The 11,991-nt window shown below is 66.9% G+C and overlaps 3 protein-coding genes across 3 annotated transcripts in view; all 3 read left to right on the plus strand.

The window, feature by feature from the left end:
- The window catches only part of EMIHUDRAFT_246853 (hypothetical protein), a gene marked incomplete at both ends in the record, with an annotated part of 2,154 nt that extends 2,097 nt beyond the window's left edge, over positions 1–57 (plus strand). Inside the window, one exon of the mRNA XM_005765765.1 lies at positions 19–57. Within this exon, the coding sequence (XP_005765822.1) occupies positions 19–57 (39 nt within the window). The remainder of the gene's footprint in view (positions 1–18) is intronic.
- A 2,085-nt stretch (positions 58–2,142) lies between these two features.
- EMIHUDRAFT_76541 (hypothetical protein) lies at positions 2,143–3,120 on the plus strand (the record flags this gene model as incomplete). Its single annotated transcript, XM_005765766.1, has 2 exons — positions 2,143–2,383; positions 2,429–3,120. The coding sequence occupies 2 exons, from the start codon at positions 2,143–2,145 to the stop codon at positions 3,118–3,120; spliced, it is 933 nt and encodes a 310-aa protein (XP_005765823.1).
- Positions 3,121–3,452: 332 nt separating this feature from the next.
- EMIHUDRAFT_459546 (hypothetical protein) lies at positions 3,453–10,331 on the plus strand. The gene is made up of 16 exons (XM_005765767.1): positions 3,453–3,847; positions 3,923–4,165; positions 4,306–4,542; positions 4,699–5,064; positions 5,142–5,196; positions 5,284–5,951; positions 6,027–7,370; positions 7,478–8,263; positions 8,368–8,883; positions 9,120–9,233; positions 9,309–9,350; positions 9,425–9,508; positions 9,584–9,625; positions 9,697–9,738; positions 9,813–9,854; positions 9,929–10,331. Exons 1-16 carry the CDS (start codon positions 3,548–3,550, stop codon positions 10,109–10,111), a joined length of 5,064 nt encoding a protein of 1,687 aa, XP_005765824.1. The 5' UTR covers positions 3,453–3,547; the 3' UTR covers positions 10,112–10,331.
- The last annotated feature ends 1,660 nt before the right edge of the window (positions 10,332–11,991 follow it).

Here is an 11,991-nt window from a genome sequence, read left to right on the forward strand (position 1 = left end):
CGAACCGCCCGCGGCGAGGGCAATACTTTAGATTTGCCGGGCGGCACGGACGCTTAATCCCCGGGTGTACATATTGTATGTATCGGCGTGCGCCAGCTTGTACCGTCACAGTTCAAACAAGAGATAGTGTGCATGTGCGCATCCGCTCGGATCGACTGTCTCGACCCCGGGCACGCTCGATCGCGCTCGCGCGGCGTGTCCCCGGCGGCGATCTCGGCACTTCACTCTGTCGGCTCTTGCCGTCGCCTCTTCTTTGTTCGAATGTTTTTTCAATATCCATCCTTCACGAAGCCTCTTCGCATGTGTAGCTTGCGTTCCGCTTTGCGAATGTCTCGAAAGGCATGACACCAGGAGGGGGTCGCCAGACGACGCAGGGCAGAAGACGGTGAGGCGGAGCAGACGCGCAGGGCGAGACGAGGGAGGGAGCAGGACTTTGCGGAGATCAGCAGGAGGATGTACGAAGAGATTAGGAGCAGCAGGGACCCGAGGGACCATGTGGAAGACGGCTAGTGCTCTCGCCCTCGTTTCGTCCTCCCGTCCCTCCCCTCCACCATGGCCTTCTCGGCACTTCTTTCTCCATCCGCCTTGCCCTGACTTTTTGTATCGCGCCTTCGCCCTCCATTCGGTGACCTCCCATGGCTGTCCGCCATGGGTGGCGCTCTCGACAGACGATACGGTTGCGTCAACCTCGACGTCGCTGTCGTCCTCCCCGACTCTCCCCGTCCCTGCCGTCCGTCCGGGCCTCGGTTCGCGTCATCGGTATCGTCTCCGTTGCTCCCTGCCTCGTGCCCCGCCGTCGCCCTCTCTGCTCGGGTCGTTCGCAATTTCGCCCCTCCTGCGTGTCGCGCGCCCCTCCGTCTCCTCCCCCCTTCTTCGTCGCTGTCGCGAAAGCCCTCCGGCCCCTCGGTTCCCTCGCCTATCCCCTCCGCTGGCGCTGCATCGTCCCAGTCTATATCCTCGTCATCCTCTGTGCACGTCGCCCTCCCGTCTCCATCGTTGTCGCCTCCGTCGACTGCGGCCCTGCGGCACTGCCTCTTCCCTCGCCTCCGCCTTCCTCGTCTCGCCTGCCATCGTCCCGAGCCGTGTCTCCTCGTCCTCGCTATCGCCTTGGCCGTTGTCTGACATGTTCACATGTGCACATGTGCATGCACATGTGCATGCACATGCACATGTGCTTGTTCATCGTGTGTGCGAACATTGTCTTGCTCGTAGGAGCCGTTCGTCCTTTGTCCGAGCAAACGCGCGCCCGATCACCCCGTTGAGCACGTGGAATTCTTTTGCACACGGCCATCGCAGAGAGCAGATTGTGAATGAGCTTGCCTGCGGCGAGGGCGGTCGAGTGCACGGAGCTAAGTGCCTCGCGCCGTCCTCGCAGGAGTCCTGGAGTCGCTTAAGGCGGCTCCCGTGGTGTACCTGTGTTAGTGCCAGTGTGTGTGTGCGCGCGCCAGTCCAGTGCCCAAAGAAAGAAAACTGACACGCCAAGGAGGGATGCGGATGGGAGGACGGCACGCCGCCACCACACAGCTCACAGGGATTTTAAGGAGAGGGGTGTGATGCGCTAGCCGTCGCCCACCCTTGGGCGTCCGCCTCTTCCTATCTCTCTTCGCAGTCTCTCGCCGATTCTCGCTGCAACCTTCATGCCACCTCGCGGTCGTCCCACTCTCATCGTTCTCTCTCTGTCCAGTGCCCAGAAAGAAAGAAAGAAAACGGACAACCCAAGGGAGGGATGGGAGGACGATGTCCAGTGTCGTGCGAGCAACTTTAGCCCTTGTAAAATTCTTTTGCGTGCGCGCCAGTCCCGTGCCTAGTGATCTACTAGTGTCGTGCGAGGGAGTTTTGTTGTAAAATTCTTTTGCCGCAAACAACCCACTGGGCCCGGGCTCCTAGCCGGATAGGGGGTCTGTCCACACTGGCTGGCCCCTCCCAGACAGACAGATAGGTAGGTAGGTAGGTAGGTTGGTCTTGTTTCGCCCAAAAGGGCCCTGCAATAGGTAGGTACCCCCTCTTTTCATCTTTTTTCGCTTCGCTGCGCGGCCTGGGGATAGGTAGGTAGGTAGGTAGGGCGCGTTTTGGCGCGAGTCAGTGTCACAGACCCCCATCCGGCTAGGAGCTGGAACCCTGGGCAAGACATTGCGCATGTATATGGAGGCGATGGCGGCGGGCGCCATCCTCAGCGAGCACAAGGGGCGGGTCATGTCGCTGGACTTCAACGGGTCTGGAGAGCTCATGCTGAGCACGGGCGAGGACGACCGGCTCTGCGTTTACTCGTGCCAGAGCGGCCAGCTGCAGCGCGCGGTGCAGAGCCCCCGATACGGCGTGGGCATCGCCCGCTTCACGCACGACCCGCTCTCCGTCATCTGTGCCTCGCGCGCCGGCGAGGCGGGTGCGGCCGGCGGCGCGGCGGGTGCGGCCGGCGGCGCGACGGGAGGCGGCGAGGGCGCGCACGCGATTCGGTACCACTCGCTGCACGACAACACCTACCTGCGCTTCTTCACCGGCCACACGGCGCCGGTGCTCTCGCTGAGCGTCTCTCCAAAGGACGACGTCTTTGCTTCGGCGGCGGCGGACGAGACGATGCGGACATGGGACCTGCGCGTGCCCGGCTGCCTGGGCGTCCTCCGCTTCCCCGGCAGCGGGCGCCGGCCAGCGGTCTCCTTTGACCCCGAGGGGCTTGTGCTCGCCGCGGGCGTGGGCGGCAACCAGGTCAAGCTCTTCGACCTGCGGTTTGCCTCTAAGGGGCCGTTTGCAACCTTTTCGGTGCCGGGCGAGCCTCGCGACTTTGCGTCCATCTGCTTCAACTTTGACGGCAAGCTGATGCTGGTCGGCACCGCGCAGGGCGCCGCCGTCAGCATCGACGCCTTCAAGGGCACCGAGCTCCAGACCTTTCGCGGGCACGCCAACAAGATGGGGCTGCCGCTCGAGGCGTGCTTCAGCGCGGACGGCGCGCAGGTGATGAGCGGGTCGGAGGACGGCAAGATCTGGCGCTGGCGCACGCACGACGCCTCGCTGGTTGCGGCGCAGGCGGGCCACCGCGGCCCCGTCACCTCCGTCAAGTGCAACCCGACGCGGCAGCTCGTGGCGAGCGCCGGCGAGGAGGTCTGCCTGTGGCTGCCTGCTTAGCGGCAGTGCGGCTGCCCCGCTGCCGGACCGTACTGAGTTTTTTGCCATTTAGGGCCATATACAGTGTAGTCCGGGTGGAGCGGGGTGGCAGGGGCGAACAGAAGCCCGCCGCAGACGCCAGACCTGTTCCAGGCGACAGGCGTGTTCCGTGTAGCTGTAGGTATAGCACAAGACTCAAGAGCGTGGCCCCGCCGCCGACGTTGACCTTACCTAACTTAGCAAGCGTGAACAGCGTCACGAGTTTGAAGAGTGTTCCTTTGAACGATACTATCTCGGTGTCGAAACGCCTCTCGACAGCCCCAAACAGCTCTTCACAGCGGCGCCGCTTGTTGGGCTCGGACCTGTTGCTCGGCCGCTGGCAACTCGCGGCGCCGCGCGTGGGCAGAGGGTCGGGCCGCGCGCCCCCCCCCGTGGTGCAGCGGGCGCCATGTTCATGCACAGCGAGGCCGACATCAAGAAGGTGAAGCGCGTGCAGTTTGGCATCCTCGGCCCAGACGAAATCAAGGCGATGTCTGTGATGCAGCCTGACGGAGTGACCTCGGACCGCACGTTCGACAACGGCAAGCCGGTGCAGGGCGGGCTGATGGACCCGCGCCTCGGCTCCATCGACCGCTACATCAACTGCGCCACCTGCGGCATGGACCACAACGAGTGCCCCGGCCACTTTGGCCACATCGAGCTCGCAAAGCCGATGTACCATGTCTCCTTCCTCGAAAACACGATGAAGGCCGCGCGCCGCCCCTCCCGCCGCCCACCGCCCCCGCGCCGCGAGGAGTGACCGGCACCGGACGCCGCGCCGCAGACGCTCCGCTGCGTCTGCTTCTCCTGCTCTGTGATCCTCGGCGACGAGCCGCCCGACCCCGCGACGGGCCAGCTCTCGGGTGACGCGCTCCGCATCTCGCGCGCCACGCGCGTCAAGAAGCCCGAGCGGCGGCTCCGCGCCGTGATGGACATTGCAAAGTCCAAGTCTGTCTGCTGGTCCTGCTCTACGCCCCAGCCGACCTTCAAGAAGGACGGGCTGATGATCCGCGCAGAGTTCAAGGAGGTACCGCCGCCGCCGCCCACCGCCCACCGCCCACCGCCCACCGCTCACCGCTCGATCCGGGAGGGGCCGCCCGCTGTCCTCCCTCGCTCACCACCGCTCCGTCACACCTCACATCACGCAACTGCCCATCACCGCCGCAGGCGACGGATGACCACGAGAAGAAGCTGGAGCTGACGGCGGAGCGGGCGCACAAGATCCTCAAGGGCATCTCTGACGTCGACGCGCGCCGCCTCGGCTTCGACCCCGAGAACGCGCGCCCCGACTGGATGGTGATCACGGTGCTGCCCGTCCCTCCGCCGCAAGTGCGCCCCTCCATCCAGATGGAGGGGGCGGGCGGGCGGGGCGAGGACGACCTGACCGTCAAGCTGATGGACATCGTGCGCTGCCCGCACACCCCGTCGCCCGCGCGCGCGCCTCCTCCCGCACACACGCCGCGACCGCGCTCTGCGGCGCCGCACCCGCCGCCGCTCCCGCCGCCGCCGGCAGCACCAGCAGCGCACCCGCCCTGAACGCGGCGCGGCGCGGGCCTGCAGGTGCGGACGAACCGGTCGCTAAAGGAGCAGGAGCGGAACGGCGCGCCGAACCACATCGTGCTGCAGCACGTCTCCCTCCTGCAGTACCACCTCGCCACCCTGGTCACAAACACGCTCCCCGGCGTGCAGCCCGCAACCACCCGCTCGGGCCGCCCGCTCAAGTCCATCTCGCAGCGGCTCAAGGGCAAGGAGGGGCGCGTGCGCGGCAACCTGATGGGGAAGCGCGTCGACTTCTCCGCGCGCACGGTCATCACCGGCGACCCGAACCTCGCCATCGACGAGGTTGGCGTCCCGCGCACCATTGCCCGCAACCTGACGTACCCCGAGGTCGTCACGCCCTTCAACATCGACCGGCTGCAAGAGCTGGTCGACAACGGGCCGCTCGAGCTGCCAGGCGCGAGACCCGCCGCCCGCGCGCGAGACCTGCCGCCCGCGCGCGCCAGAGGGGGGCGGAGGGGAGACGGGGAGAGAGCGCTCCTTTGCTCGCTCTTGCCACGAGTAGAGCAGAGCTGCCCCCCCCCCCCCCCCTCTGCCGCCTCACCCGCGCCGCCCCCGCCTCATCGCGCCGCACTCGTCGTGCCGCAGGGGCTCGGTACATCATCCGCTCCGACGGGATGCGGCTCGACCTGCGCATGCCGAGCGTGCAGAAGCACCTCCAGTACGGCTACAAGGCGCGCACGGACGGGAGCGCTGCCGCCGCCCCATCGCGCCGCCTCACGCCGCAGCGGGCGGGTGTGCAACTGCAGGTGGAGCGGATGGTCGAGGACGGGGACATCGTCATGTTCAACCGGCAGCCGTCGCTGCACAAGATGTCCATCATGTCGCACCGGGTCAAGATCATGCCCTACTCCACCTTCCGCCTCAACCTCTCCGTGACGACGCCGTACAACGCCGACTTCGACGGCGACGAGATGAACCTGCACGTGATGCAGTCCATGGAGACGCGCGCGGAGGCGTCCGAGATCATGTCGGTCGCGCGCTGCGTCGTCTCGCCCCAGTCCAACAAGCCCGTGATGGGCATCGTGCAGGACACCCTGCTCGGCTCGCGCGGCTTCACCAAGCGCGACACCTTCCTCCGCAAGGACATGATGATGAACCTGGTGATGCACCTCGACACCTTCACCGGCAAGCTTCCCGTGCCCGCCATCCTCAAGCCCGAGCCGCTCTGGACGGGCAAGCAGGCGCAGTCCCTCATCCTGCCCGACTTCTCGATGGCGCGCTTCGCCAACGGCCGCCCCGACGCTGAAGAGAGGGTACGCGGCCCCCGCCGGACCGCCGCGCCCCGAGCCGCCCCTCCTCCGTGCCGTGTAGGCCACCCCGACGACGAGACCGACGAGCTCTCGCCGGGCGACACGCGCGTCGTCATCGACCGCGGGGAGCTGCTCTGCGGCATGCTCGACAAAAAGTCGCTCGGCACCGGCGCGGGCGGCGTGATCCACACCATCGCGAACGAGTTTGGGCCGCAGGGCGTGCGCGCCTTCATCGGCGCGCACCAGCGGCTCGTCAACTACTGGATCCTGCACCGCTCCTACTCGATCGGCATCGGCGACACGATCGCCGACGCAAAGACGATGGACGACATCGTCGCCACCATCGACGACTCCAAGCGGGAGGTGAAGAAGCTCGTCGAGAAGGCGCAGAACAACAAGCTCGAGTGCCAGCCCGGCCGCACCATCCTCGAGTCGTTTGAGAACAACGTCAACCAGGTGCTCAACAAGGCGCGCGACAAGGCGGGCACCTCGGCGCAAAAGTCGCTCAAGGAGACCAACAACGTCAAGAACATGGTCACCACCGGCTCGAAGGGGTCCTTCATCAACATCTCGCAGATGATCGCCTGCGTCGGCCAGCAGAACGTCGAGGGCAAGCGCATCCCGTACGGCTTCCTCAACCGGACGCTGCCGCACTTCACCAAGGACGACTATGGGCCCGAGTCTCGCGGCTTCGTCGAGAACTCGTACCTGCGCGGCCTCACCCCGCAGGAGTTCTTCTTCCACGCGATGGGCGGCCGCGAGGGCCTGATTGACACCGCCGTCAAGACCGCCGAGACGGGCTACATCCAGCGGCGGCTCGTCAAGGCGATGGAGGGCGTGACGGTCAAGTACGACGGCACGGTGCGCAACTCGCAGGGCGAGGTGCTCCAGTTCCTGTACGGCGAGGACGGGATGGACGCGGTGCGGCTGGAGAACCAGAAGATCGCGCACGTCGGCATGCACATCGACAAGCTGCGCAAGATGTTCGAGCACAAGTTTGACGACCCAAACTACGGCCGCGTCCACGAGTCGCCCGTCGGCCAGCCGTGGATGCGGCCCGGCCTCGCCGAGGAGCTCAAGCGCGACCCGCTGGCCAAGGAGGAGCTGCGGCAGGAGTTCGAGCAGCTGCTCGAGGACCGCCGCCTCCTCACCGACCCGCGGCTCGGCCCCTTCGCCAAGGGCAAGGCGGACCCGCCCTCGCCCGTCAACATGAACCGGCTGCTGCGCAAGGCGCAGGGGCTCTACCCGGTGGACGCGTCCAAGCCGTCCGACCTCAAGCCGATCGACATCGTCAAGAAGGTGCGCTCGCTCCTCGACAAGCTCGTCGTCGTCAAGGGCACCGACGCCCTCTCCGTCGAGGCGCAGTACAACGCGACGTACAACTTCTTCTCGCTGCTGCGCTCGCAGCTCGCCTCCAAGCGCGTGGCGGGCCGAGCCCCCCGCCCCCCGCGCCGGCGGCACGCCCGCGACACGCCGGCGGCCGTCGCCCCCGTAGGCGCGTGCTGGTCGAGCACCGCCTCACGCCGCAGGCCTTCGACTGGCTGCTCGGCGAGGTGGAGTCGCGCTTCCTGCAGCACCGATGCCAGCCGGGCGAGATGGTGGGCGCTCTGGCCGCGCAGTCGATCGGCGAGCCCGCCACGCAGATGACGCTCAACACCTTCCACTACGCCGGCGTGTCGGCCAAGAACGTCACGCTCGGCGTGCCGCGCCTCAAGGAGATCATCAACGTCTCCAAGCGGCCAAAGACGCCGTCGCTCACCGTGTTTCTGCGCGAGGAGTTTGCGCGCGACTCGGAGGCGGCCAAGGAGGTGCAGTCGATCCTCGAGCACACGACGCTCGGCTCGGTGACGAGGCAGACCGAGATCTGGTACGACCCGCTGCGGCCGCTCGAGGCGGAGCGCGCGACGGTGGTGGAGGAGGACGAGGACTTCGTGCGTCTGTACTACGACACCTCGTTCGAGGAGATCGACTTTTCAAAGATCTCGCCGTGGGTGCTGCGCATCGAGCTCGACATGGAGGCGATGGCGGACAAGAACCTGCTGATGGAGGACATCGTGAAGTGCATCTCCGCCGAGTACGGCAGCGACGAGCTGCACGTCATCCACTCGGAGGACAACGACGACCGGCTGGTGCTGCGCGTGCGGCTCGTCAACAGCGAGGCGGACAAGGAGGCGGAGGCGGAGGGGGACGAGGACGTCGAGCACACCTTCCTGCAGCGCATCGAGCAGAACATGCTCTCCGAGATGACGCTGCGCGGCATCGAGAAGATCAAGCGCGTCTTCATGCGCGAGCCGAAGCGCGAGCACGTCGACCCTGTGACGGGCGCGCTTGGCGCGGCGGCGGGGTGGATGCCTCTGGGAGCCCCTCCCGGAGCCTCCTCGCAACTCTCCCCATAGGCGCGCTCGGCATGGTGACCGAGTGGGTGCTCGACACGGAGGGGATCAACTTCTCGGCGGTCGCGTCGGCCGACCGGCGGATCGACCACACGCGGCTCATGTCGAACGACATTTGCGAGATCATCCGCAACCTCGGGGTCGAGGCGGTGCGGCAGGCGCTGCTCGGCGAGCTGCGCTCGGTGATCGAGTTTGACGGCTCGTACGTCAACTACCGCCACCTGGCCATCCTGTGCGACGTGATGACGTACCGCGGCCACCTGCTCTCGGTCACGCGCCACGGAATCAACCGCGTCGACAACGGCGCCCTCGCGCGCTGCTCTTTCGAGGAGACGGTCGACGTGCTGATGGAGGCGGCCTGCTTCTCCGAGGCGGACCTGATGCAGGGCGTCTCGGAGAACATCATGCTCGGCCAGCTCGCGCCGATCGGCACCGGCGAGTTTGAGCTCTTCCTCAACACCGACATGCTCGAGCTGGCGCAGCCCACCGACTTTGACCCTCTCTTCGACGGCGACGGCCTCGCCGGCATGTCTCCCGGCGCGGTCGGCGCGATGACGCCGGGCGGGATGACGCCTTACTCGCAGTCGCCCTTCATCGGCGGGATGACGCCCGCCTTCTCGCCCGGCCCCGGCGGCGCCGCCTTCTCGCCCGGCCCCGGCGGCGCCGCCTTCTCTCCCGGGCCGGGCGACGGCGGCTTCTCGCCCTTCCACGGCGGCGGCGGCGGCGGCGATGGCAACTACAGCCCGACGTCGCCGTCCTACTCGCCCACGTCGCCGAGCTACTCGCCGACAAGCCCGGCGTACTCCCCGACGAGCCCCGCCTACGCGGCCACCTCGCCGTCCTACTCGCCCACCTCGCCGGGCTACTCGCCGACGAGCCCGGCCTACTCCCCGTGCGCCTCTCGCCGCCGCGGAGGGGGGGAGGGGGGAGCCCGCTCGGTCTCACGCCCGAATGGGTTGCACTGCAGGACGTCTCCGGCGTACTCGCCGACCTCGCCCGCGTACAGCCCGTGCGCCATACCTCGGAGGAGAAGGGGCGCGACGGAGTCCCGCTCGTCGCACGCCCGACTCTTGGGCTAAATAGGACCTCGCCGAGCTACTCGCCGACCAGTCCGAGCTACTCGCCGACCAGTCCGAGCTACAGCCCGACGTCGCCGAGCTACAGCCCGTGCGCCTCTTCCGGCGCAAAGAGAGGCGGGCGGAGCCACACTTGTCTCACGCTGGAATGGCCGCTGCACTGTAGGACTTCGCCGAGCTACTCGCCGACCTCGCCTGCCTACAGCCCGTGCGCCTCGCTGCTGCGGAGGAGAAGCGCGCCTCCGAGACCCTCTCGCCTCACGAGTGGTTTGTTCGCAGGACCTCTCCGGCGTACTCGCCGACGTCACCCGCGTACAGCCCGTGCGTTTCCTCACTCGGCGAGACGGCACGATCCGAGTCCCACTCGTTCGCACGTTTGATGGGTTGCACTGTAGGACGTCGCCGGCGTACTCGCCGACCTCGCCCGCGTACAGCCCGTGCGCCTTCTCGCCGCGGGAAGACGCGACGGAGTCCCACTCGTTCTCACGCCCGGATGGTTTGCACCCTATAGGACCTCGCCGGCCTACAGCCCGACGTCACCGGCGTACAGCCCGACGTCGCCGGCGTACAGCCCGACCTCGCCGGCGTACAGCCCGACGTCGCCGGCGTACTCGCCGACGTCGCCGGCGTACTCGCCGACGTCGCCGGCCTACAGCCCGACGTCGCCGGCGTACAGTCCTGGCGACTGACCTGAGCGGTCGGTGTACTCCACTTGCATGCAGCATGGAGATCTTAAGCGAGTTGCCTTTGTGCCCGCACAGCAGACTTTGAGCGCGTCGCCCGCGCCCGTTTCCCACTCTCTCTCTTTGCCCACTTGTACGCAGCCGAGGCAGCGCGACTGCCATGTCTTACAGTTTGCTCTTTCAGGGGTTGTGTGTTTACGTCGTGTTTCTTACAGAAGTCAGAACTCAGAAGCGTCCGAAAAAACGAAAAGGCGAGCGAGACCCCACCACCCAGTCGTCCGCTAAGGGGACCCCTAGGCTTAAAAGGGGGTGCCCTGGGGCGCCTGCGGCTTAAACGGCTTAAAACTTGCCCTGGCAAGTTTTAAGAGCTGCTGGGCCGCCAATTCCTTAAACGGTCTTAAACGCTTAAACGGTGCGGGAGAGCTCCCGAGGTCGATGGTCCGGGGGAGGCTCCCGGTAGACACGCCGGAGGCCGGGAAGCTGGCTACAGTCAGCTAGCACGCGTCCCCTATGCGAGTTGGCTGATGGCTCCTGCCAGTGCACCAGACTTACAGATGTGTCTTCAGAGGCGGGTTTGTGCCTAATAACGGCAGTATTGGAGAAAACGGCGCGGAACCCCAGCGACGCGTGCCGGTGAGGCCGATTTTCTTAAACGGTCTTAAAAGAGGGACCCCCCGTGCCTGCAATCTCTTAAATGGCAAGTTAAGCCCCCAAACCTCCTCGTTTCTTAAAAGGTCTTAAAAAAATCCGGCCCTCAGAACCCTAGGGGTCCCCTAAGGTCGTCCGGGCGCGCGCGGCGCACACTTCGTTCACAGCTTCGTTTTCAGTGTTTCACTGCACTGCACACTCCCGGGGACACTGGTCAGTCTGAGATATCAGTTATCACTGTGACACATCTGACCCCCTCTTTCAGTTCTTTCAGCCACCCGTGACCGTATCGAGTGACCGTACACACGACGATGAACCGCCCCTGCCCCTCAGCCCCGCGGCGTGCTCGCCCGCTTGATGTTGTTCCGCGAGCGCATCTGCTTGTTGCCCGCGCCAGCGCCGCGCAGCGCGTTGGCGCCGAGGTAGGGCGACGCGGGCGTGAGCGGCGTCGGCTGCAGCAGCGCCACCGGCAGCTCGAGCGAGCCGCGTAGCAACACCGCCGCCCGGGCCAGCGCGGCGGGCGGCACGGGCGTGACGAGGAGCAAGCTTTCGCTCGCGGGGTCGACGGCGCGCACGATGCCGAGCCCGAGGCACTCATCCGCCTCCCCCTCGCCGCCCCGCGCCGCGAGCCCGACGACCGCTGCGTTGAGCGAGCGCAGCAGCTCGCCCTCGGGCAGCGGCGGCTGGTGCAGCAGCCGCACCTCGAGCTCGCTCAGCCTCGCCGCCAGCGGGGGCTCGCGGAGCAGGCGCGAGATGGCCGCTTGCCAGGGCGCGGAGGCGTACCCGCGGCTGCTGGGTGGGAGGCCCCGCACACCGCGCGGCAGCGCGCCAAAGTAGGCGAGCAGCGCCTAGTCGATGGGTTAATTAATTCATTCATCCATTCAAAGTAGGCGAGCAGCGCCTAGTCGATGGGCCGTCGTCAGCTGCTTAACAGTCGAGTGATTAAAGAGTATGCGGGTGGGGCGGCACGCACTAAGGGGGGGGGGGGGGGGGGGGGGGGGGTCCCAACCCCGGCCCCCCCCCGGAAAAAGCCCCCCCCCCCGGGAAAGGGGATCCCCCGGGGGAACCCGGGGGGGGTAAAGGGCCCCCCCCCCCTTAAAAGGGGGAGCCCCCCTTTTCCCCGGGGGAAAAACCCCAAGGGGGGGGGCCCCCCCCCCCCCCCCCCGGGGGGGGAGGGCCAATCGGTGGGGTGGGGGCCAGGCCCCCAAAACCCCGGGGGGGGGGCCCCCCGGCGGGGGGGGGC

The sequence above is a fragment of the Emiliania huxleyi genome, assembly GCF_000372725.1.
Source record: "Emiliania huxleyi CCMP1516 unplaced genomic scaffold EMIHUscaffold_533, whole genome shotgun sequence".
Taxonomy (NCBI): domain Eukaryota; phylum Haptophyta; order Isochrysidales; family Noelaerhabdaceae; genus Emiliania; species Emiliania huxleyi.

Bases quoted from the DNA above. Each gene is read 5' to 3' on its own strand.
- EMIHUDRAFT_459546 (XM_005765767.1), top strand. From the start codon at position 3,548: ATGTTCATGCACAGCGAGGCCGACATCAAGAAGGTGAAGCGCGTGCAG. The intron at 4,543-4,698 runs GTGCGCTGCCCG...GCGGGCCTGCAG, and splicing joins CCGTCAAGCTGATGGACATC to GTGCGGACGAACCGGTCGCT. The intron at 9,234-9,308 runs GTGCGCCTCTCG...GTTGCACTGCAG, and splicing joins ACGAGCCCGGCCTACTCCCC to GACGTCTCCGGCGTACTCGC.